Source organism: Hemitrygon akajei, chromosome 6 (assembly GCF_048418815.1).
Source record: "Hemitrygon akajei chromosome 6, sHemAka1.3, whole genome shotgun sequence".
NCBI lineage: Eukaryota > Metazoa > Chordata > Chondrichthyes > Myliobatiformes > Dasyatidae > Hemitrygon > Hemitrygon akajei.
In genome coordinates this window covers 142,379,432-142,403,454 of record NC_133129.1, presented here as the reverse complement: position 1 = coordinate 142,403,454, position 24,023 = coordinate 142,379,432, and the positions used below count along the sequence as shown (strand labels likewise).

General features: G+C 43.3%; 1 protein-coding gene across 2 annotated transcripts in view; it reads right to left on the bottom strand.

The window, feature by feature from the left end:
- LOC140729544 (uncharacterized) overlaps positions 1–24,023 on the bottom strand; it is a 60,547-nt gene that overhangs the window by 6,628 nt on the left and 29,896 nt on the right. For both annotated transcript variants that reach the window (XM_073049388.1, XM_073049389.1), the window contains exons 3-6: positions 23,072–23,196; positions 18,183–18,249; positions 6,720–6,873; positions 3,824–3,969 (exon numbers count right to left, since the gene is read on the bottom strand). In XM_073049388.1, coding sequence (XP_072905489.1) covers positions 3,824–3,969; positions 6,720–6,873; positions 18,183–18,249; positions 23,072–23,196 — 492 coding nt within the window. The remainder of the gene's footprint in view (positions 1–3,823; positions 3,970–6,719; positions 6,874–18,182; positions 18,250–23,071; positions 23,197–24,023) is intronic.

Genomic DNA, 24,023 nt, shown 5'->3' with positions numbered 1-24,023 from the left:
CCAGCATTTTGTGTGTGTTGTTCGGATTTCCAGCATCTGCAGGTAATCTCTCGTTTCTGAGAGCACTGCCGTGACTTTTTCCCTGGATCGTAATGCCTCCCTTCTTTCTTTAATCCATCTCACTCTGTCATATCTAAAACAACAGAACCCTGTAATATTGAGCTGCCATTCCAGCCCATCGTGCAATAAAGTCTCACTAATGGCTACAACATCCATGTGTTGATCCATGCTCTGAGCTCATCCACCTTTCCTGCGACAGTTCTTGCATTGAAATGTAGCAGCTCAGGACTCTAGTCGCACCATGCTCAACCGTTGGACTCCTGACTTTGTCTGAGATCTTACAAACATCTTACTGCACAACCGAGGAAATCTGCAGATCTGGAAATTCAAACAACACACACAAAATGCTGGTGGAACACAGCAGGCCAGGCAGCATCTATAAGGAGAAGCACTGTCGACGTTTCGGGCCGAGACCCTTAGTCCTGACGAAGGGTCTCGGCCCGAAACGTCGACAGTGCTTCTCCCTATAGATGCTGCCTGGCCTGCTGTGTTCCACCAGCATTTTGTGTGTGTTACTGCACAACCTCTCCATTAGCTGTTCTGGCACTCTGGTTCCCATCCCCCTGCAACTCTAGTTTAAACCCCACCATGCAGTACTGGCAAACCTTCCTGTACAAACCGTCTCTTTTGTGCATGTCCCAATGCTTCTGAAAAAGAGCCCAATGATCCAAAAATCTTGTCCTGCCTCCCGCACCAACTCCTTAGGTACATGTTAAACTGTATGATCTTCCCGTGTAGTTGGGAATCAGCTCTGTAAAATCATACCAAGGGATTTAGTCAAACTTTTGTACAAATTTGTGAATTGACTTGCTGTTTCTATATCATTCCAATGAACCAAGAAAGAAGATGGCAAGCCACCCAAGATTCGACGAACCAGCGCCGGGACGAAATGTGTAATGACACAGAGGATTTAATACGGTTGGATGTATAAGTTTATTTTCATTCAAAGAATCCAAACTTGATTTTCTGCAAGAACTGATTATTTTTGCAAAGACTTTGATAAGTTACTGAATGAGATACACTTTGTTTAAAAGTTGTGATGTTGGAGTTAAACTATGTATATATAATTTTTGAATTTGAATTTAATCTTGCAGATACAGTGACATGCAAAAGTTTGGGCACCCCTGGTCAAAATTTGTGTTACTGTGAATAGTTAAGTGAGTAGAAGATGAACTGATCTCCAAAAGTCATAAATGTTCTTTTTGACATTTTAAGCAAGATTAGTGTATTATTATTATTTTGTACAATTTTAGTGTGAAAAAAGAAAAGGAGCACCATGCAAAAGTTAGTGCACCCCAAGAGATTTGAGCTCTCGGATAACTTTTACCAAGGTCTCAGACCTTCATTAGCTTGTTAGGGCTATAGCTTGTTCACAGTCATCGTTAGGAAAGGCCAGGTGATGCAAATTTCGAAGCTTTATAAATACCTTGACTCCTCAAACCTTGTCCCAACAATCAGCAGCCATGGGCTCCTCTAAGCAGCTGCCTAGCACTCTGAAAATTAAAATAAATGATGCCCAGAAAGCAGAGGAGATAGCAAAGCATTTTCAAGTAGCCCTTTCCTCAGTTCATAATATAATTAAGAAATGGCAGTTAACAGGAATGGTGGAGGTCAAGTTGAGGTCTGGAAGACCAAGAAAACTTTCCAAGAGAACTGCTTGTAGGATTGCTAGAAAGGCAAATCAAAACCCCCGTTTAACTGCAAAAGACCTTCAGGAAGATTTAGCAGACTCTGAAGTGGTGATGCGCTGTTCTACTGTGCAGCGACACCTGCACAAATATGACCTTCATGGAAGAGTCATCAGAAGAAAACCTTTCCAGCGTCCTCACCACAAAATTCAGCGTCAGATGTTTGCAAAGGAACATCTAAACAAGCCTGATGCATTTTGGAAACAAGTCCTGTGGACTGATGAAGTTAAAAATAGAACTTTTTGGTCGCAATGGAACAGTTCACTGATAGAGGGAAGAATGAATTCAATTAAATACCAGGAAATTCTGGAAGCAAACATCACACTGTCTGTAAAAAAGCTGAAGATGAAAAGAGGATGGCTTCTACAACAGGATAATGATCCTAAACACACCTCAGAATCCACAATGGACTACCTCAAGAGAAACAAGCTGAAGGTTTTGCCATGGCCCTCACAGTCTCCTGACCTAAACGTCATTGAAAATCTGTGGATAGACCTCAAAAAGAGCAGTGCATGCAAGACAGCCCAAGAATCTCACAGAACTAGAAACCTTTTGTAAGGAAGAATGGGTGAAAATCCCCCAAACAAGAATTGGAGGACTCTTAGCTAGCTACAGAAAGTGTTTACAAGCTGTGATACTTGCCAAAGGGGATGTTACTAAGTACTGACCATGCAGGGTGCTCAAACCTTTGCTCTGGGCCTTTTTCTTTTTTGTTATTTTGAAATCGTAAAAGATGGAAATAAAAACCTTGCTTAACATATTAAAGAAATGTGTCATCTTTAACTTTATGCCTTTTGGAAATCAAGTCATCAGGGAATAAAGGGATCCTATTCTGGTTGGTTGCCGGTTACTAGTGGTGCTCTGCACGGGTCGGTATTGGGGCTGCTTCTTTTTACACTGTATATCGATGATTTAGATTATGGATTAAATGGTTTTGTGGCTAAGTTTGCAGATGACACCAAGATAGGTGGAGGAGCAGGAAGTGTTGAAGAAACGGAAAGGTTGCAGAGACTTGGTCAGTTTAGGAGAGTGGGCAAAGAAATGGCAGATGAGATACAATGTTGAGAAATGTACGGTTGTACATTTTGGAGGAAGAAATAATCGGGCAGATTATTATTTAGATGGGGAGAAATCGGAAGTACAAAGGGACTTGGGAGTCCTCATGCAGGATACCCTAAATGTTAACCACCAGGCTGGATCAGCTGTAAGGAAAGTGAATGCTATGTTGGCATTCATTTCAAGAGGAGTAGTGCATAAGAGTAAGGAGGTGTCTATGGAGCACTGGTGAGACCTCATTTGGAATACTGTGTGCAGTTTTGGGCCCCCCATCTTAGAAGGGATGTACTGATTTTGGAGAGAGTTCAGAGAAGATTTATGAGGATGATTCCTGGAATGCAGGGGCTAACATATGAGGAGTGTTTGTCGGCTCTTGGACTGTATTCATTAGAGTATAGAAGAATGAAAGGGGATCTCATAGAAACATTTCAAATGTTGAAAGGGTTGGACAGAGTAGATGTGGAAAGGTTGTTTCCCTTGGTGGGTGAGTCCAGGACAAGAGGCCACAGTCTTAGAATTAGAGGTTACCCATTTAAAACAGAGATGCAGAAATTTTATTTTAGCCAGAGGGTCGTGGATTTATGGAATTCGTTGCCACATACAGCTATGGAGCCTCGATCATTGAGAGTGTTTAAGGAGGAGATTGATAGGTATCTAATTAGTCTGGGTATCAAGGGATATGTGGAAAAAGCTGGAAATTGGAACTAGATGGGAGAATATTTTAGCCCATGGTGGAGTGGCAGAGCAGACTCGATGGGTCAAATGGCCTACTTCTGCTCTTTTGCCTGGTGATGTTGTGATCTTTTACTTGCTTAGCTATTCACAGTAACAGAAATTTTGAGCAGGGGTGCCCAAACTTTTGCATGCCACTGTAAACTGCCTGGAAATGAAACTGAAGTTAACTGTAATACTTAAGAATATAGCTACACACAATAAGACGGGTGCTACACAGGTGTTACAGCTTATTTTGTTTATTCTTTTGTTATAAACAGAGAAACTAAATGAAGAATCAGAATTACCTCCAATCCTCCATTTTTATCTTGGAAAAGTAGAGTGAATGTTCCAAAATCAGAATGTTCTCCACACCGTGTCTGATTTGCCTCCAGAGAAGATTTCTGTATTGGTGGGTAATTTAAAGTCCGCAAGGTTGTAGGATTTGTTATAGCTTTAAGAAATTACATAATAGACATTTTTGAATTTTTTTCTGAAAGTCAAAGATATGTTTCAAAGAAATACAATCTCTATTAACCACCAGCAACTAAAACAGCGAACATTATCTCCCAAACATGAGGAAATCTGCAGATGCTGGAAATTCAAGCAACACACACAAAATGCTGATGGAACGCAGCAGGTCAGGCAGTATCTATAGGGAGAAGAGCTGTCAATGTTTTAGGCCAAGACCCTTCATCAGGACTAACTGAAAGGAAAGAAACATTATCTCCAACTGTTTAATTTCCCGTTGATTACTGATACACAAGACAGCTATGAAATCTCTCGTCATCCCTAAACTGCAAGTGAGGACAAATTTGAGGTGTCCTGATCTACTTTCTGAATCCTCCTCTGGTTGTATTCAAGGGGTGCAGAGCTGCCAGAGCTCACCGGAGCGTCACTCCGGCACCTCTGTTAAAAAAAACCTAAATAAATAAGCAGGGAATTTAATAGCGGCTGCATATTAAATAGAGGGAATTTTACGGAAGCGGGGGTTGGGGAAAGGGGGTGGTGGCTGGTGGGGAAAATACCACTAATAACATTAGGATAGGGTATTTGATCGTTTTTGGTGAAATCCTGGATTTGAGACTGTTTTTTATTTAGGTATTTGTGAAATTTGTCTTCACTGACCCGTTGCTTTCCCAGCCTCCCGCCATTTCACAGATCCTCAGTCTCTCTCCCACCGAGGGACGAGTGTACACAAGTGTGATCAATTTTCCGCTCTGTCCAATGGGTACCATTGGATTCCAGGTAGGAGCGATATTAAGCAAGGAATGAACATCGAAACCTAAGGTTAAAAGTCAAAAAGAATGAAAGAAAAATTCACTGCTCGCTTATCTTCGGCCCGATTTTGATGAAATATTCAAGGTAATCATCCAAAATCCTCTTCTACACCTGGATAAAGTGAATTTAGGTTTTTTTTAAACAAACCAAATTGAAAAATGACGTTTCCAGGCTATAAGCTAGTTTTACATAATTTCAACTATCATTAATAGTGGATCAACCCCTTGGCCTAGCTCCATCAACTATAGTTGATTGGAAAGAGGCTCTTTTTCTCTTCGTGTTGATAGGGAAAAGAGTAATTTAGTGAAGCAATAAATGAAACAAAATGCATTTCTATACCTCTCAAATGGTTGCTCTCCTCCCCATCAACATTTGTCACTTCCAAAATACGATATTTTTTATTTGTATAGATACGATAATTATTTATGTAAAGATTCAAGCTTCTTTAACATTTTATATATTTAAAGACTAAACAGGATCTGTATTGGTGTAACCATGTAATACCCAACATGTGAGGATATTGTGAGTATCAACACTCATGAGTACACTTTCTGTCTAACCATTTCTGCGGGAGAAACGGTACGAGGCAGAGTTGACAACCTACCGCTTTTGATACAGATATTCAGCAATATTTGTGGCTTTAGCAATAGTTCATGAGACATTCTTTTTCCATACTTGCTTACTTGGTTCCAATTTAGGTGGCTAAAAGTGTAAAATGTTTATTTGCTTTATTTCCATTATTTTTATACCTGCTTAGGAACACTGCTAAGTGCTGTGGGCCCTGCTGTCTGCTCTGACTCAATCGTACTAGTAAGGCTACATCTGTGGTGGTCCATGGATTACTCACTAATATAAAAGTAAACCTTTCTCACTAACAACCCTATGGCTTCTAAGCAAACAATGTTGACTTCTTTCTTTTGTAAACAAGCTGAGGAGTGTAACAAGAATAACGTACATGAGACAGATCACAGTAAAAGTGACAAAAGTTGCGTTTCGCCTGCTAACTGGGTCCAAATGCAGTTCTGAAGGTCAGGCTTGTATCCCTGTTCAGACGTTTTATTGTACCAGTTATACACTGAAATGTAGTGATAGGCTATCATCTTGTTAATGTCTTAACTATCACTATATTTTGGTGCAGCTCTAGAATTCATGTATTTCTTTCATCTAGGTTTCGTGCTTGACATTATAAGAAGTCCTATTTACATATATATATATATATCACACCCAAGTTGTGTACTTGCTCATTACATGAATGGGGCAAGGAAGTTGCCCAGTACACAAAATGAGCAGGTATACAAATTGGGTGTGACATACGAGGGGTGATTGGTAAGTTCATGGCCTAAGGTAGAAGGAGTCAATTTTAGAAAACCTAGCAATTTTCAATTATCTGAAACAGAAATACCACAAAAGTTATTTTCAAACTTTCTGGATAATCACTCAAAGGGTTGAACTGCATGTGCATGTAACCAGACCTGTATAATGTTAGGCTTCTACCTTAGGCCACAAACTTATCACTCACCTCGTACAGCTCCGGCACCTAAAAAATTGGCACTGCACCCCTGGTTGTATGCATGCTTCATTAGGTGTCCAAGGTCATGAAGAAGGGTCTCAGCCTGAAATTTTGATTGTTTATTAATTTCCATACCTGCCTGACCTGCTGAGTTTCTACAGTATTCTGTGTGTGTTATATAATTACTTGTCATCTTTCCCTTTCTTACTCTTCTCAAATTTCTACCCATCCCACATCATCTGAAGCTGTCACTTACTTATTGGGCATTGTTCTGTAAACACTATAGACCCATGAGTTTTCTGAGCAAGTAGTTCATAGACTGAATGTCTGTGGAAGTGATGACTGAGTGATTGTAGAAGTGGTGACTAATGAAGGAACTCATCAGAATTATTTATGTTGAAATAGACACTTACTGCCCATCTTTAGGTGCTTGTTGACAAAGAAATCAGTCTCCACACCCAGGCTCAGTTCCAGAACTTTCAAAATTCTAATAGATAGCTCCTGACAGGTTCTGAAGAGTGTCTCCATCGAATTTGAAAACTCAGGAGCCTCTTTGATGGGCCACTTCTGATAAATATGAAACAACACAACTTTGCATTTAATCTTCATTTTATACTAAAATAAGAAAAATAAGTAAACATGTGAATTTTAAAATTAAGAAGCATTTTACAATGTCACAGATCTTTTATATTTTATATTTCTAGTATTTTAGATCATTTAATGATTTACTAAATATATGATTGTTCAATAATCATTACAAAGGCTAAAGATTAAGGTTATATGTTAAATATTTTGAATCCTGATTAAATACTGTTGGTAGTGTTATGTGCTCACAGGTTTCATTTCCTGTGAGCATCACTTGAAGAGACGCCTGGATGAGGTGGGACTATGATATCAGTATAACAAGCTGCGATGGACTGCTGGGCTTTTCAGTAGTGTGAAGAGAGAGAGAGAGAGGGAGGACAGGCTGTAGACTGCAAGCTGCCAGTAGGAGCTTGTTTAAAATTGGTAAAGTCTAATACTTTCCCATGCCCAAAAGATTGGGTTGATCAATGGCACACCGTGCATTGGATGTGTGACTGTCACTTCATATAGTCCGCATGTGGATTTTGTTGGAATATCCTGTTGGACCACTGTTGTTGACCCTTACCTGGATTTGGGTGTGTTATGTGGTAACCACTTGGAAGAAAGGATATTTCGTGATTGTCACCTGGTGATATTTCGATGTGGATTTCGGAATGACTCAACGGATAAGATCTTCGGCGACTGTTATTTTCTTTGCCCAGCTTTGAATCTGTGGAATTCTTCATAATTGCCTTCTCTTTACATTTTAATGTGGATTTACAAATCTCTCCCATCATTTATTCCGTGGATTACTGTATCTTTCTACTTTGCCATCTTAATCTTAAGACTTTAAGAACTGTTCCTAAACTTGACTGTTTGGGAGCCACACACACATATACACGCATAACACTGCTAACTTCTATATATTTCATTTAATTTTCTATATTTTGAGTAGATACTAATAAAGATAGTGGTTTTAACATTGAAATCTGACTCAGTTTGTGGTCTATTGCTGCTGGTACAGAACAGTAGTCATGTGTGAAGCAGCATGTTCAAGAAGGATCTCCTTAGATGGAGCTTGTTGAAGACAAAGATGGCAACTTGTTGTAGAATTACAATTTTATGGAATCAATATTTTTCTGATCTAAAACAAATCAGAAGATAATTTGTTCATTTCTTTTCAGTCACAGTGATTTTCGTTCTCAGTATAAGTATGAATGTGTAAAAGCCATAGATGGAATGCAGAGAAACAGCATGGTTTAAACTGGATTAGTGAATCGGATTCAGAATTGACTTAGTGGTAGGAAGCAAAATGGTGATCATGAGTGCATAGACAATGTGAAAATACAGACATTTTCCAATACAGAGTGTGCTAAAAGCAAGAGGGCTTATGTGTAAGATCAGAGGCTAGAGACTTAAAATGGATATTTTGGCATCATCTTCACATATAATGTGGTATATATCTGGAATGAGCCATCAGAAATAATGTTTGAGGTGGGCTCATTTACAACACTTAAAAGCCATCTAGTTAACTACATGGATAAGAGAGTTTGAGGACTACAGGCCTAACATGGGCAGATGGGACTAACTGGTTGAGCAATGCAGTTGCCATGGATCAGTGGGCTGAAGGGCTTATTTCCATGTTGTATGGCTCTAAATTAATCCTCAGCTGCCAGGACTAAATTTAAATGATTGAGAGTTGGATGTAGAATTTAAATGACAGACTCTAATTCCACCAGTCAATAAAAATGAACTTCAAAATTTAATGCAAGAGGTCCACGTGCCAATAATCACCGGAAGATCACAGATGGAGAGGGTCAGTGACTTTAAATTCCTGGTGTCACTATCTCAGAGGAGCCGTCCTGGAACCAACATTTAAATATAATTGCAAAGAAAGCACGACATCGCCTCTGCTTCCTTAGGAGTCTGAGGAGATTCGGCGTATCATCAAAAACCTTGTCAAAATTCTACAGATGTGTGGTGGAAAGTGTATTGATTGGTTATGGCCTGGTATGGGAACACCAATGACTTCAAGCAGAAATCCTCCAAAAGGTAGTGGATTCAGCCAGGTGCATCACAGGTAAAACCCTCCCAACTATTGAGCACGTTGCTGTAGAAAAGCAGCATCCATCAACAAAGATTCTCACTACCCAGGCCATGCTCTTTTCTTGCTGCTGCCATCAAGTAAAAGGTACAAAAGCCTCAGGACGCACACCACCAGGTTCAAGAACAGTTTCTACCCCTAAACCATCAGGCTCTTGAACAAATGGGGTTAACTACACTCATTCTACTTCTGGTGTTCCCACAGCAGATGGTCTCACTTTAAGGACTCTTTACCTTGCTATTTCATGCTTGTTATTTATTTTTATTTGAATTGCACAGTTCATTGTCCATTGATCCTGTTTACAGTTACTGTTCTACAGATTTGCTAACTACGCCTGCAGAAAAAGAATCTCAGTGTTGTATGCGGTGATATGTAAGTTCTAAGATAATAACAATCGTTTGAACTTTGAACAGTGAAACATCTGTTACATTCTCCCTTTTGCTACTGAAGCAGTCTGGTTCCTCGGCTGCATGAATCTGGGGAAGATAATCTCCAGTTCTGCCAAACATGTGAGATCGAGGTGTGAGCCCACCCCAAACCACCTGTTTGTGTGGATGCTGTGTAATTCGTTACCCTGTTACAAATGGGTGCCACAAAGTAACAGACAGTACGCTGCATACAATTAAAAGATTTAGCTTTATAATTATTAATTTGACTAAAGGGTTAGTAAAGAAAAGAACAAAAAATGAAAAGGGCCCAGTTTAATGCAGCAGTCTAAGATGCCCAAGTTGGAGCTCACGGTTTTCTCCAAGTCACTGATCCTTAATCGGTCTCACACCGGTCCCGCTCCGGGTCGAATCCTACGACCTCTTCTCTTCTCTTTGGCGTCTTCTCTTTTCCTCTCCCTCGAGCCACATAACAAGTCAACCCCAAGCCCAACCTGAGTGTCCCTCACCAGAGAAAATTCCCCTTCAATTCGACCATCCTAATTGGATGGCAGACCCATCTCCTCATCTCTTATCTTCAACAATAATCCAAACATAAGTGGAAAACAAGCAGTTCGCACAGAGCAGCACAAAATGAAATACACACAGCATAAGAGTAAAAAAATGAACCAGGACATTACACTCTCCTCCCACCAAAAAAAGTCATGTCCTCATGATCTTCAAAGAATTTGTCACCTCATCTTATTTCCACCACTTTCAAAAGAATTCCGTGATGCCAGCACCTCCAATCCATTTGTAAAGGGTAGTGTCATATATCACTAGGGGTATAGCCATAGCACTCTGCTCCCCCGGTGCTACATAGGCCAGCCTATCTGGGGGTCTCCTGATTCTTTGAGATCTCCTTACCCCATCATCTGCTTCTTCGGTTTCAGACACTCCTTGGATACTTCTGGTCTATATTGTGAGGCCTCCTCTGGTCTTTCACTTGTGTCTTCCAGCAACCCGGATCACCCACCACTTGGCTGAGCTCTGCTTAATCCCTTTCCTGGTCCCGCTGAAACCTAGCTGGTCCACGGATAGTCCCCTTGATTTCTCCTGTCTCAGCATGAGAAGGGTTAGGAATCTTTTCCTCAGTCAGTGGGGAGATAGCAAAAAGCAACATATACCACATCCTCATCCTCCGAGTCCGAATCCAATTCAGGGGTGGGGGCCGGTCTAAACTTTCCAGCAGGTGGTCCTTCAGTCCAAAGTCCTTATATTAGGTGTAGGGTCTAGCTCAGGTTCTGGGACAAGCTGCACCTCTTGTCCCAGAGGTAGAAGGTGGTTCCAATGGAGAATCTTGACAGGCCCATTCCCATCCTCTGGTTTCACCCAGAAAACTGGTACATTTGGCATCTGACTCTCCATTGCATAGGGCGTAGCCGCCTAGCAGTCAGCCAACTTATGCTTCCCAGGTAGCCCCAAATTCTTTATGAGGATTTGGTCTCCTGGCATAGATAGGGAGAACCTAACATTTTGGTCATACCTCCTCTTATTTCCTTGATTCTGCTTGGCAGCCACAACCTCAGCTAATTCATATGCCTTTTTCAGCTCCCTTCTCATATCAGACATATATTTCAGTTAAGTTTTTGGTGGTAGATCTTCCTCACCAGTCCCAAAACAAAGGTTGATGGGCAACCCCGCCTCACGCTCAAACATCAGATAATATGGCGAGTACTCAGTAGCTTCATTTCATGCACTGTTGTAGCAGTGGACCAGATGTCCAATATATTGACTCCACTTGTTCTTTTTGCTGATCTCCAAGGTACCGAGCATGTCTAGCAAGGTCCGATTAAACCTCTCGGGCTGGGGATCACCCTGCGGGTGATAAGACGTAGTCCTCAACTTCTCGACTCCAAGCGTGCTCAGAAACTCATGCATGAGCCTATTCTCGAAATCCCATCTCTGATCTCTATGTACCCGCCTGGGGAGGCCATAATAAATGAAATACTTTTCCCATAACACTTTGGCCACCATGGACGCCCTCTGATCCTTGGTAGGGAAAGCTTTTGCATATCTGGTGTAGTGATCCATGATGATCAAGAAATTCGCCATGTTCTTGGCATCTGGCTCTATTGACAGGAAATCCATACGCACCAGGTCAAGGGGCCCCTTAGTCTGTAAGTGGAACAACGGAACGGCCCTCGAAGGCAGCATCTACCTCCGTATGCATCGCATGCACGACTTGCAGTACTCTTTGACCTCTGGCTTCATTCAACCCCCAAATGTCCAGAATCATCATGAAGTGTCTTCAACACAATCCTGCACGACCTCTCAGGCAGGACCAACTGAGAATGCCGAGGTCGGTCAGGAGGCGATGTGACCCAGTATAGGATCTGGTTCCTCGACTCCAAACTGGGCCATTCTCTCAGTAACGGAGACACCACAGTGAGTTTTGTCCTCTCTGCTTGGGCCACGTCTCCTTTTTCAGCCGCTGACCAAATGGTACCGATGCCCAAGTCATCCCGCTGAGCAGCTGCCACTTCTTCAGGACTCAATTCCGGTAAGTGGTTTGTCTTCAGAGCAGTCAGGTTACAGTAAGCTTGTAGAATGGGGCATCAGAAGCTGCCAATTGATCCACCGCTTGATCCTGCCCTTGCCTTCACTGTGATGGAAAACTGGCACATGGCTTTCACTCCTGGGGCAGGAACGCTCTCCCACTCTTTGTCCCTGTCCAGCCCTTCATGTGCATGTTGGGACAAAGCTCAACATCAATGTTCCTACTTCCTGGCCAGTACTTCAGGCTGAAATCATTGGCGGACAATGCTGCCAGCCACCGATGGCCTGTGGCATCCAATTTCGAGGTCAGGATATAAATTAGGGTACTGTTGTCTGTCCTCACCTCAAACTTGGCACCATAGAGGTAGTCACTCAACTTATCCACCACAGCCCATTTCAAAGCAAGGAACTCCGACCTGTGCGTGGGATAGTTTTTCTCAGAGGGTGACAGACTCCAGCTGACAAACGCAACAAATCTCAACCCTGTGCCTTGATCCTGATACAGGACACCACCTAAACCCTCTCTGCTGGCATCCGTATGCAGCACATACGGCAATCGGGGGACTGCAAAAGCCAACACAGGCACTTGTGTCAGCAGCTCCTTCAGCAACTGAAAAGCCTCTTCACATTTCGCATCCCATCTCACTCCCAAAGGCTCCAAAGGGCAAAGATAATCTTTACCTTCCTCTCCTTTTGTTCTTCTACCTTTCTTCCCCAAGGGAGGGTAACCGCACAGAAGCTGATTTATAGGGTGTGTAGTGTTCTCACACAGGTGTAAAAGAACTCTGAACTAAACACCAAGCATAAACCAATCTATGAGGCGGTCCCAGTAAGATTAACCGTTTACTGTTCACTCTTCCACATTAACGTATAGTGAAAACTGTTGTTAAAACAATACAAAATATATACAGTATTTGTTTCCTTCTTGTCATCACATTTACATCATAAATACTTGCAAAAGTAAAACTACAACAACTATATTACATTAAAGTGCAACATACAGTCAGAATCTACCTACGTCATCGACTGGCTTTAAATACACTTCAACACAAACTATCCGCAACTTTTTAAATAACAAAAAACAAACTTTATCAACCGTCATTACTTTTAACAGAATCAGCGTTAACATTTTAAATTCAACATATCGATTATCTCATGAACTTACGACGTTGCTTCACTAATGTTTCTAGTGCGTAGAAAGAAAACTTTTCTCGCGCTGATCCTGCACACACATAAGCCCCCTCCTTCCCGTTTCTCCAAACCGGTATTTTCCCACAAGACACGGCGAAACTGGGAGTGACATCATCACATGCCGCGATATATCACAGACAACGAATTTACTTTAAACAATCTTAACTTTAACTAGAAAACGATAACAAACGAATTACTAAAGCGAAAATATAATAAACTAAACAAATGCCTTAAAGGCAACATAGGGTGACTCACTTTCATGTAGTCCTTCATGAACCTGTGATAGTACCCACAAAACCCAAGGAACGAGTGCAAAGTGCTCACAGTCTGGGGCTTTGTCATGTGGTCACCACCTCTATCTTATATGGACCTGTAACTACGCCATTCCACAAGACTATGTGCCCAACATAGTTGGCAGACATCTTGCAGAACTGGCACTTGTCCAGGGAAAGTTTTAACCCTCCAGCTTTCAGGCAGCCCAGCACCTTCATGAGCCTCACTTCATGTTCCTCCAAGGTGAATCCAAACACTATGAGGTCAACCAGATACACCAATACCTCAAGCAAGTTCATATCTCCCACCATTTTCTCCATGACATGCTGGAAAGTTGCAGGAGCTCCCAATATGCCCTGGAGCATCATCTCCAACTGGAAGAATCCCAGTGGACCTATAAATGCCATCTTCTCTTTGTCAACCTCACTCATAGGGATCTGTTAATATCCACTCTTCAAGTCCAGCACGCTGAACCACTTTACACCACTCAGACAGACCAGCGCGTCTTCGATCCTTGGGACCGTATACTGGTCAGGGTTGGTGCACCTGTTCAGAGTCCGATAGTCCACACACATCCATACCTTCCCAATCTTCTTTCAGGTCACTACTACTAGGGACATATAGGGAGGGGCTCCTGGCCTCAGTGATGATTCCAGTTTCCTTCAACTTACACAAATACTGCCAAACTTCTTCCACCTCTGCAGGGGCCAGTTGCTGTGACATCTGTCTGAATGGAATGTCCTTGGTCACCCGGATAGTGTGATGAGTGCTCTTGGAACAACCCACATCAAACTCGTCAGTGGAAAAGACACCTTCCAGCTTCAACATCTTCTCTACCAACCTCCTCTTCCAACCCACAGGTACTGGCGAGTCCCCAAAGTTGAATGACTCAGCGGTCAACTTTCCCCCTTTTACAGATAGTTTCTCCCCGGTTTGTCTCACAGGGACACTAGACATTGCTGTCACCAGGAAGAGGTGCACCAGGGGCATCCCCCGCTTGAAGGTGACCTCCCTCTTCGTAGTGTTCCTGACAATCACTGCCATCCTGTTCGCCTGTACAACCGAGGGCTTTTGCAGTTCGAGCCTCCCCAGCAAGCTCTCCCGACTCCTTTTCATGATCTTCTGGAGCATCCACCAGAGTCCCTTGTCTAAGCTCATTAACTGGCCCAGTGTGGCCATGCACTTCCCTGAAAGCAGTTTGAAACACCAGATGAACGGACAATGTTTTCAGAAAGCTCTCTCCAGCTCTCTCCTTGCAGGCTCCAATTAGTCTCTTCACAATAGGAGTATTTGTCCCCAGAAGAATTGAAACTCCGCCCTTCTCAACGGGGTCCAGACAAACCAGTGCTAATATATCAAGGACCTCAGCCACTCCGACATCAGCTGCCAAGAACTCCAGCTTCACTGACAAATAACCATCATACGGAAAATCACCTGCACTAAGACCCCAGATCTCTAGTGCACTGAGTTGTGTCAATGGTAAATGTGTCAAATACTGGTTGTAAAATGAATGGTACAGCAAAGTGACCTGTGAGCCTGTGTCAAGTATGACTCTAACATAAATACCCTCTATCCATAGCAATACCCTGGTGCTTGGTCCCACTAAGCCTTCAGGAATAGGGTTTTTTGCTTCATGGTGTTCCTTGATATATTGCTGGGAACCTGCTCCCCCAAGACGCCAAGCCATTCCCTCATTGGGTCTCTTCTAAGTCTCCCGACATATCTCTCTGCTTAGGTACTTGGGGCTCACTCTCCAAGGGGTTTCCCGTCATTTAGGCCTGAAGTGTCACTCTTCACCACAATTATAACAATACCGGCTGCTCCCATTCTTGTGAGACCCCGGCTACTAGCAGTCCTCTATGTAGTCTGTTCCCTATCAGCTCCACTGCATGGGGAGGCCCACACCCACTGATCACAACCGGGACATCTCTGTTCTCAACTCTGCCACGATCTCCTCTACCACTCCCCGGGGTGGGCAATGCAGGGGCCACTACCAAGGACTGTACCCTGCTGACCGAGGCGCACCCCGCCCCGTGGCTGCGATGCATTCTCCCCTTCTCGTACTTCTCTGATTAGCTCAGTAAACAAGGAAGGGAGGCTCATCTTACGAGACAGCCAGAGAACCCAAGGGATCAGGTCCTGGGACTGGGCACCTTTTGCTATTGGTCCATTCCTGACTGATCCGCTACAGCTGTCTGACTGGCCGCTCTGTGCTGCAAGCAATTTAGCTGCCTCTCTAGCCAAGAAATATAGGCAGAAAGCTTCTCCCCCTTCTCCTGACACATATTCTGAAACCCTGTCATGAGCTCCATTAGGCTTCCCGTTGCACCAAAATGCTTTTCTAGCACTTGCATGCAGGCCACAGAGGAGGCAAAGGGGTTCTGTGTCTTTACGGCTCTCACTACATCAGCAACAAGGCCTCTCAAAATTTCAAACAGTTGCTGTCGTTTTACATTATCAGAGCTCTGCCACTCCTCTACAACTCTGCTCCGCCCAAGTCTCATTCTCCCCTTCTCCCTCAGGGGTGGGCTTCACTCCAGAGAACATACTCAGCTTTTGATAGCTAGGACACTTTGCCTGGGCACTGGGCCATGTATTCGCCGGGGAGGTAAGGGCTGATACCAACTGAAATGTACCACTCTTCACTGGGAGACTCATTAGACATTCCAAATCAGAGCACTCTTTCCCCTCACTCTGCGGAAATGAGAGCACTCTGTCCTTGAAGTCTCCACCCAGCTATGGGAGACTCAGCTTGCGATTCAGCCTGCTCTCCTACACTCTTCTCCTCCCAGAAAGTATGGGCAGCCCACGGTCCCCCCTCTCCTGGGGCCCCAATAGTACCAGGCAGTTCCACAGCCATTACATCCGCACTAGTCTGGACTAAAACAAAAGTCTTTGCCCACCATTTTATCAAATCTCCACTTCACAATCATAACTGTTCCTAAGACTTTAACAGTACTTAAAGCTCAAATTAACAATTCATCAGGGATATGAGTGTCTATCCCACTCAATATACACACATTCCTCACAAATAACCCAAGGATTTGAAACACCACTCAGCCCCTGCAACATCCATAACCACATATTGCAATTACTTTACCGGACCATAGTTTAGCACAGACTTAAATGCACAACCCTCTGGATCATTGCTCAGGGCAATCACACAGCATCCAACAAAATTGATCCTGAATGAGCCCCCACAATGAAACACTCTGGTTCCTCGGCTGAGTGAGTCTGGGGAAGACAATCTCCAGCTGCGCCAAACATGTGAGATTGAGGGGTAAGCCCACCCCAAACTCCCTGTTTGTGTGGATGCTGTCTAATTCGTTACCCTGTTACAAATGAGTGCCACAAAATAACAGACAGTACACTGCATACAATTAAAAGATTTAGCTTTATAGTTCTTAATTTGACTAGAGGGTTAGTAAAGAAAAGAAACAAAAAAAGAAAAGGGCCCAGTTTAGTGCAACAGTCTAAGATGCACAAGTTGGAGCTCATGGTTTTCCCCGTCACTGATCCTCAATCGATCTCACCCCGGTTCTGCTGCGGGGGGTCGAATCCTTCTCTCTGGCGTCTTCTCTTTTCCTCTCCCTCGAACCACACAAAAAAAAAACCCCAAGCCCAACCTGAGTGTCCCTCACCAGAGAAACCTCTCCTTCAATTCGACCATCTTAATTGGATGGCAGACCTGTCTCCTCATCTCGTATCTTCAACATTAACCCAAATATAAGTGGAAAACCAGCAGCTTGCACAAAACAGCACAAAATGAAATACACACAGCATAACAGTAAAAAAAAAGTGAACCAGGGCATTACACAACAATAGCTGGGAAGGAATTTCTGCTCCTGCAGGTTTTGAAGTAGCTCTGGGGTGTGATACTATCTTCGGTGACTGTCAGTATGATTTGTTACTGACAGCAACTTTGTGTTCTTTGAGAAAAACCTGCAAGTTTTAAAGCTGTATCCAGATTCCTTCACAAGATGCATTGTTTGCAGCCTTCTCCATTGGAATTACCCTCAGATCTTGAACTAGGATTGATTTTGAACCAGCACCAATTCAAACCTGATTGTTCTACACTTCTTTTCAAAGTTCAAGTGAGTTAGTAAGAGCGTATGATTACTGCCCAGTAAATTAAGTAGCATTAAACCAATTTTCTAGATCTAGAATGTTCATTCTATGAATATTCTAAAGTCAAGTATTTCTAAAATATTTTAATGCATATCTTTTATATTTAAACTTTTGCTTTTGCATGTAAATGTTGAAATCTGTTTATATTGTCATATTGTGTTAAACTTTGAATATTTCTAAATGACTCATCCCAGCAAGTTTTTAAATGTTCATCTAAAGTCTTCACTGTTGTATGGCATTAGTAACTGTGTTGAGAAAGGGGAAAGTCACACCACAATCACTGAGGATTACTGTTAAGAGCATTTTTGCAGGTTAGTGCTAAGCACCAATGCTTAAGCTCCTGGGCTAATTTAAACTATAAAGATTTGCAAGAATAAAGTGCATGTTGGCCTGGAGGTGAGCAGAGAAAACAAAATAATTGATCAGAGGTGTTAACTCCATTTAACTCTCCACAAATCTTGTTTGGCCTGCAAATCTTATTTTTACAATTTCCTGACTTCAAATCTGTTTTACATTATTTTTCCTTTTGTATTGGAAAAGTTGAATATTAGGCTAAAATGAGAAGTTTTCTTCTTGCACATGTTGGAGAGTAAAATTTCCTCCAGTGACGTAGCAGGAAATGCCTGGTTTCAGGCCTGTAGACAACAACATGGAATACCAAAGCAAACTCAACCTGAATTTTGAGGTCTTACATCATTTGAAGTCAAAGCTGATAAATTAAAGGCTTCTTTCAGTTCAATGTCATCTTCTCTGTTTAATCTGTTAAGGGAAGAATATTCATATTTGTTTAAACAAACATTCAGAATTGTTACACAGTCTGTTTCTCCCATTAATCTCACAGGTGACACAACTTTATCAGAATTAAAACTTTTACAAGTTAATCCACTGATAGAGAAAGTACTGCACCAATATTCTTTAGTTGCCAAGAGAAAAGTAAACTAAAGTGCATAAACACTTAACTATGAAAAATAGCTGAGGAATTTTTAGACTAGGGCCTTTTTCAGAGTGGCAGGAAGTGAATAGTAGTGAAGGTCTGGGATTGGTTTTACCCGGGACCAACCTTACTTACCTTTTGTAAGATTGGGTCCATTGGTTCATTTTCATTTAAGCACTCTAATTTGCCACAGAGGGCAAGCATCTTCTCCTCTGTAATCCATCTATGGTCCGTGGTTTCATGGGTGTTTTGCCTTAACTCTATAGAGTCAGTGTCCATTTCCCAATTAAATAGAGTTGAAAAAATCCATTTAGGATCTCTCTCATCTTTCGGCTCCATGCACAGATGACCACGCTGATCTTCAAGAGGACCAATTTTGTCCCTTGCTACCTTTTTGCTCTTAGTATATCCATATGTAACCCCTGGGTTGCCTCAGGCTCGCTCAGCTCGTTCTCGTCTAGGGGGAGCAGCCTTCGGCCCCGCCAAACTGGGTAATCAGCTGGTGTGGATGCTGTGTGATGTCCCCGCCTCGCCCAAAAACAGACAGTACACCATATGCGATTAAATGAGTACAATTTATAAAGGTTACTATAACTAAGTGATTAATAATGATACAGTATATATGAAGGAAAAAAAATAAAGAAAAGGCGCCAATCTTATCAAAGTCCAAACCACTTTGTGCACAACCGTTGGAGCTCAATTACTGAAGTCTTCTGGCCACCATTCAATCCCCTCCGAACTCCTCGACTTGCAGCTCAGGACCACCTGAAGTGGTCAACCAAGCACATCTATCTTCATCTCCTCTCTTCGGGGTACCTCCTGGCCCCGGACCCCCACTTGGGGTCCGTTCCTCGCCCAGTTTACAGTATCACATCCTCTCTCTCTCACCCCCTCGCGCCGATCGGCCCAAAAGCCCGCCAACAATAGCTTACAGATTCAGAAGAAAGAACAACATTAATCCCAATTGATTTACAAAGGAATACAATTCTCGTTATCAGTAAATTTTAACCCAAACAAGCTTCCAGCACTCCCTCACAACAAAGAAGCATTCCTACTTTTAACAAACAAAGAAGCCATTTTGATTAACTGTGGTGAACTAGATATACCTGTCTGACTGCTCCTGTGGCTCCTCCCAAGACCCTGCTGACTGCCCCGGTGGCTCCTCCCACAGACCCCTGTATAAAGGCGACTGTGGCCTGCTGCTGAGACCCCATTTGTGACACCAAATGGGACGCGCAGAAAGTGATAGAGCCTGCCACCCGCCTCGAAGGCGGTGTAGGGGCGGTCCTCTGGGCGGATGGGGAGCTGGTGATAAGCGGATTTCAGATCAATTGTCGAGTACACCTTGTACTGAGCTATCTGGTTGACCATATCCGCGATGCGGGGTAGGGGGTACGCGTCAAGCTGTGTGAATCTATTGATGGTCTGGCTGTAGTCCACAACCATCCTATTTTTCTGCCCAGTCCGAACAACGACCACCTGGGACCGCCATGGGCTTGTGCTTGGCTCAATGATCCCCTCCCTGAGCAGCCGCTGCACCTCTGAATGAATAAAGGCCCTGTCCCCCGCACTGTACCTCCTACTTTTAGTTGCCACAGGTTTACAGTCGGGGGTCAGGTTGGTGAACAGCGATGGGGGAGGGATCTTGAGGGTGGAGAGGTTGCAAATAGTGTCAGCAGCACAGCTATCGGCATGGTGCTGGGCGGGATGTGGGGTTCGGGGTGTATGTGCGTGTGGTAACAGAGTATATGGCGAAGTCCCACCAAACTGAGGATTCCTGACAGTGAGTGGTGGGTGGGGCCCATCATATGCCATAGTCACACTTTCGAGGTGGCTCTGGAAGTCCAGCCCCAATAGCACAGGTGCGCACAGCCGAGGCATGACCAGGAACGCAAAGTTCCGATATTCTGTGCCCTGCACCACCAATGTCGCTACACAACCCACCCGGATGTCTGTGGAATGCGACCCTGAAGCCAAGGTGATCTTCTGACGTACCGGCCGTGTCACGAGTCCACAGCGTTTCACTGTGGCCGGGTCAATAAAACTCTCAGTGCTGCCCATATCAAACAGGCAGCTAGTCCTGTGCCCCTCCACCAGGATGTCCATCATTGACCTTGCGAGCTGGTGTGGGGCGCTTTGGTCGAGGGTCACGGAAGCCAGCGTTGAACGGGGCGTGTCGGGGGCGGGGCCTGGTGACGCCGGCAAAGCTGGCTGCTCACATCCGGGCATGCAAGATGGCGAGTCGGGGGCGGGGCCTGGTGACGCCGGCAAAGATGGTTGTCCACATCCGGTCATGCAAAATGGCGGCCCCCAGGTCTCAGACGCAGCGCTGCTCGACCCCGGGCGCGGTTTAGACTTACATACTTTGGCGAAATGGCCCTTCTTCCCACAGCTGGAACAAGTAGCTCCGCGGGCCGGGCAGCTGTTTCTGGCATGTTTCTGAAGCCCACAAAAGTAACAGAGTTTCATACCTGGCGAATTCGTGGGGTTTGAGATACCGCGACTGGCAGCGGCGTTGGCGAATTCGCTCGGAACCGGGGAATCGCGCGGCTGGACCTCTTCGGCGTACAGCTGCGCAGCCTCTATCGTATCGGCCGTCTCTATCGCAGAGCGTAAGGTAAGATCAGCTTTTTCCAGCAGCCGCTGGCGTATACACACTGACCGGACCCCAGTCACAAAAGCATCTCGGACCAAGAGTTCCTTATGCTGTTCCGCTGTGAGCGCTTGGCAGTCACAAGTCCGCGCGAGTGCCTGTAGTTCGCGGAGAAATTCAGCAGTCGACTCCGTAGGCCGCTGTTTTCGTGTTGCCAAGCGGTGCCGTGCATAAACTGGATTTACTGGCCGCAGGTACTGTCTTTTGAGGGCGGCAAGCGCCTCCTCGTAGGTGGATATGTCCCTGATGAATGAATAAACTTTTGGGGCGACCCTCGAGAGGAGAAGTTTGTGCCGAACAGCCGAGTCGGTGGCACGAACCTCCTCTAAGTACGATTGGAAGCACACCAGCCAGTGTTCAAAGGCAAGAGCTGCTCCAGGGTCTTGGGGGTCCAAGTCTAGGCGTTCTGGGCGTAAAGCGGTTTCCATGTTGTAACTTTCAGTCAATAAAATTGATGCACCATCAATAACTCACGCCGAGACTTAGGAAGTGAGATATCGGCTTTTATTGACTGAAGAACAACTACATCCTGGGAAAATGAGGGAGAGCAGCAGGCCACAGTCGCCTTTATACAGGGGTCTGTGGGAGGAGCCACCGGGGCAGTCAGCAGGGTCTTGGGAGGAGCCACAGGAGCAGTCAGACAGGTATATCTAGTTCACCACATTAACATACGCAGTAACAAAGAAAAAGACGAAACCCCCTTTACATGTAGAATCTCCTGCGAATCTCCTCTACCTTGCCTGCTAGAGCAACCTAATGCCTTCTTATCTTCCTGATTTCAAATGCGTTTCTTACTCTCCACAAGTGTGTTATTTGTTCCTTGCTACCTATACCAGCTTTGCACCATCTTCTTCTTCTGAACCATGGCCCCAATATCTTGACAGTTCTCAAAACATGTTAGACTTGCTCTTCAGCCTGTCATTCAAAATCTCACTTTTGAATACTGTCTGCTTACCAAGTATGTCTTTGCTACTTCTCCTGTTGTTCAGCATGATTTAAGTATCTCTGCTACTGCCCTGGAAATTGCTGTAATGTTTGAGGGAACACCTTGTCAGGCCCTAGGGATTCATCCACCCTGATTTGCCTCAGGATAGCACACATCTCCTCCTCTGTAATCTGTACAGAGTCCATGAAACTGTGTTGCTTTGTCTCACTTCTATGTCCATCTCCTGATTAAATATAGATGTAAAAAAAATTAAAGATCTCTCCCACCTGTTTTCAGTCCACACATGGATTATCATTCTGATCTTCCAGAGAACCAATTTTGTCCCTTGCAATCCTTTTGCTCTTAACATACAGTATCTGTGGAATCCCTTAGGATTCTCCTTCACCTTGCCTGCTAGTGCAACTCCATGCCTTCTTTTAGCTTCCTGATTTCTTTCTTAACTGTTCTTTTGCCTTTCTTATACTCCATAAGCATCTCTTAACCAGGACCTCAAGTGTTTCCTACACTTGTTACCTTTACCTTTTATTCAGACTGGTTCATAGAAGCTTTGTACTCTCAAAATTTTGCTTTTGAAGGACCACCTTACCAAATACACCATTGCCAGAAAACAGCCTGTCCCAATCCACACTTGCCCAATCATTTCTGATACCATAAAAATTGGCCTTTCTCCAATTTAGAATCTCAACTCATGGACCAGATCTATCTATTTTATATATATTTACTTTGAAACTAATGGCATTGTGATCACTAGATGCAAAGTGTTTCCCTACACAAACTTCTGTCACCTGCCCTGTCCCAATCAAGTATATTATGACTTCTGTGTACTAATTAAGGAAACATTTCTGAAAGCATTTGACAAAGTGTATCCCACTTTGTCCTTTTACAGTATGGGATTATCAGTCAATTCTTGAAACTAATGGAATTACTATCACTAGATCCAAAATATCCCCCTACACACAATTCTGTTACCTGGCCTGTCCGATTCCCTAACAGTAGATCCAGTGTCAAAAATGGGGTTATGCTTGAGGAGGAGTTTTGGGAATATTACCTCTCAGTCTCCAAATTATACCATCCATGGTGTGGAATGTCAGAGTTATTTGAAATGGCATATTGTTGTTTAGTCTCCTTAGGAAGTAGGAAGAACTTTGTGCTGATGTCCATTGTTCTAAACACCTGAGGAGCAATTGTTTAGAATTATGAATTATGATTGATTTAATATTTATAAGTATTATTTTTTTCTGAATGAGCAAGTTAAAAGCTAATTAACTGTGTCACAACTCTCCAACATTTTATGCTCTACGACATTTGCTTTCACCATAAAGATTCCTCTCCATTTTCCAGCATCTTCATTTTCCACAGTTTCTCTTTTCTATTCTTATAAAAAATGATATTTCACTGTGAACAAAAAACTGAAGAATTTCGATAAGAATTTATGCTGTTGCTTTAAAGAGCAACATTGCAAAACATTGTGACCTTTTCATTCTTCGTTCTTTGTTTGGGGAAATTCTGATTTCAATCAATTATCAAAAGAACTTTGCAAATTTTATAGTGACAGGAAGGAGAGAAACTACACCAATAATAAACTTCATTTCTAAATGTTGTACTTGGGATTTGTCCCCACAAATTAGCATGAAATTGCTCAGGTAAAACCAGAGAGCCAGTGGCACTGCAGTTCTGATTCAATGACACGAAAAAAATAAAGGTTTTTAAAGCTGCCTTTTTGCAACTGTTTGAGTAACTGCACAACATAATCCTTCTGTACTGAGCTCAGAGGAGTTAAACATTGGCTTTTGCAACACCTCCTTCAAAAGGAAAGTACAACATGTTAATTTCATCCATTGAAGGCTAATCTGCAGACAAGATCCATGTAAACTAAAGGCCAAGAATTTTCCATTTAAGTCATACATGTGAAACAGCTTTAAGTTGATAACTTCTTTCAGATTAATTTTAGTGGTATTTCCCACATTATTCAATCTTCAATTTACCAATAACTCAGGAAG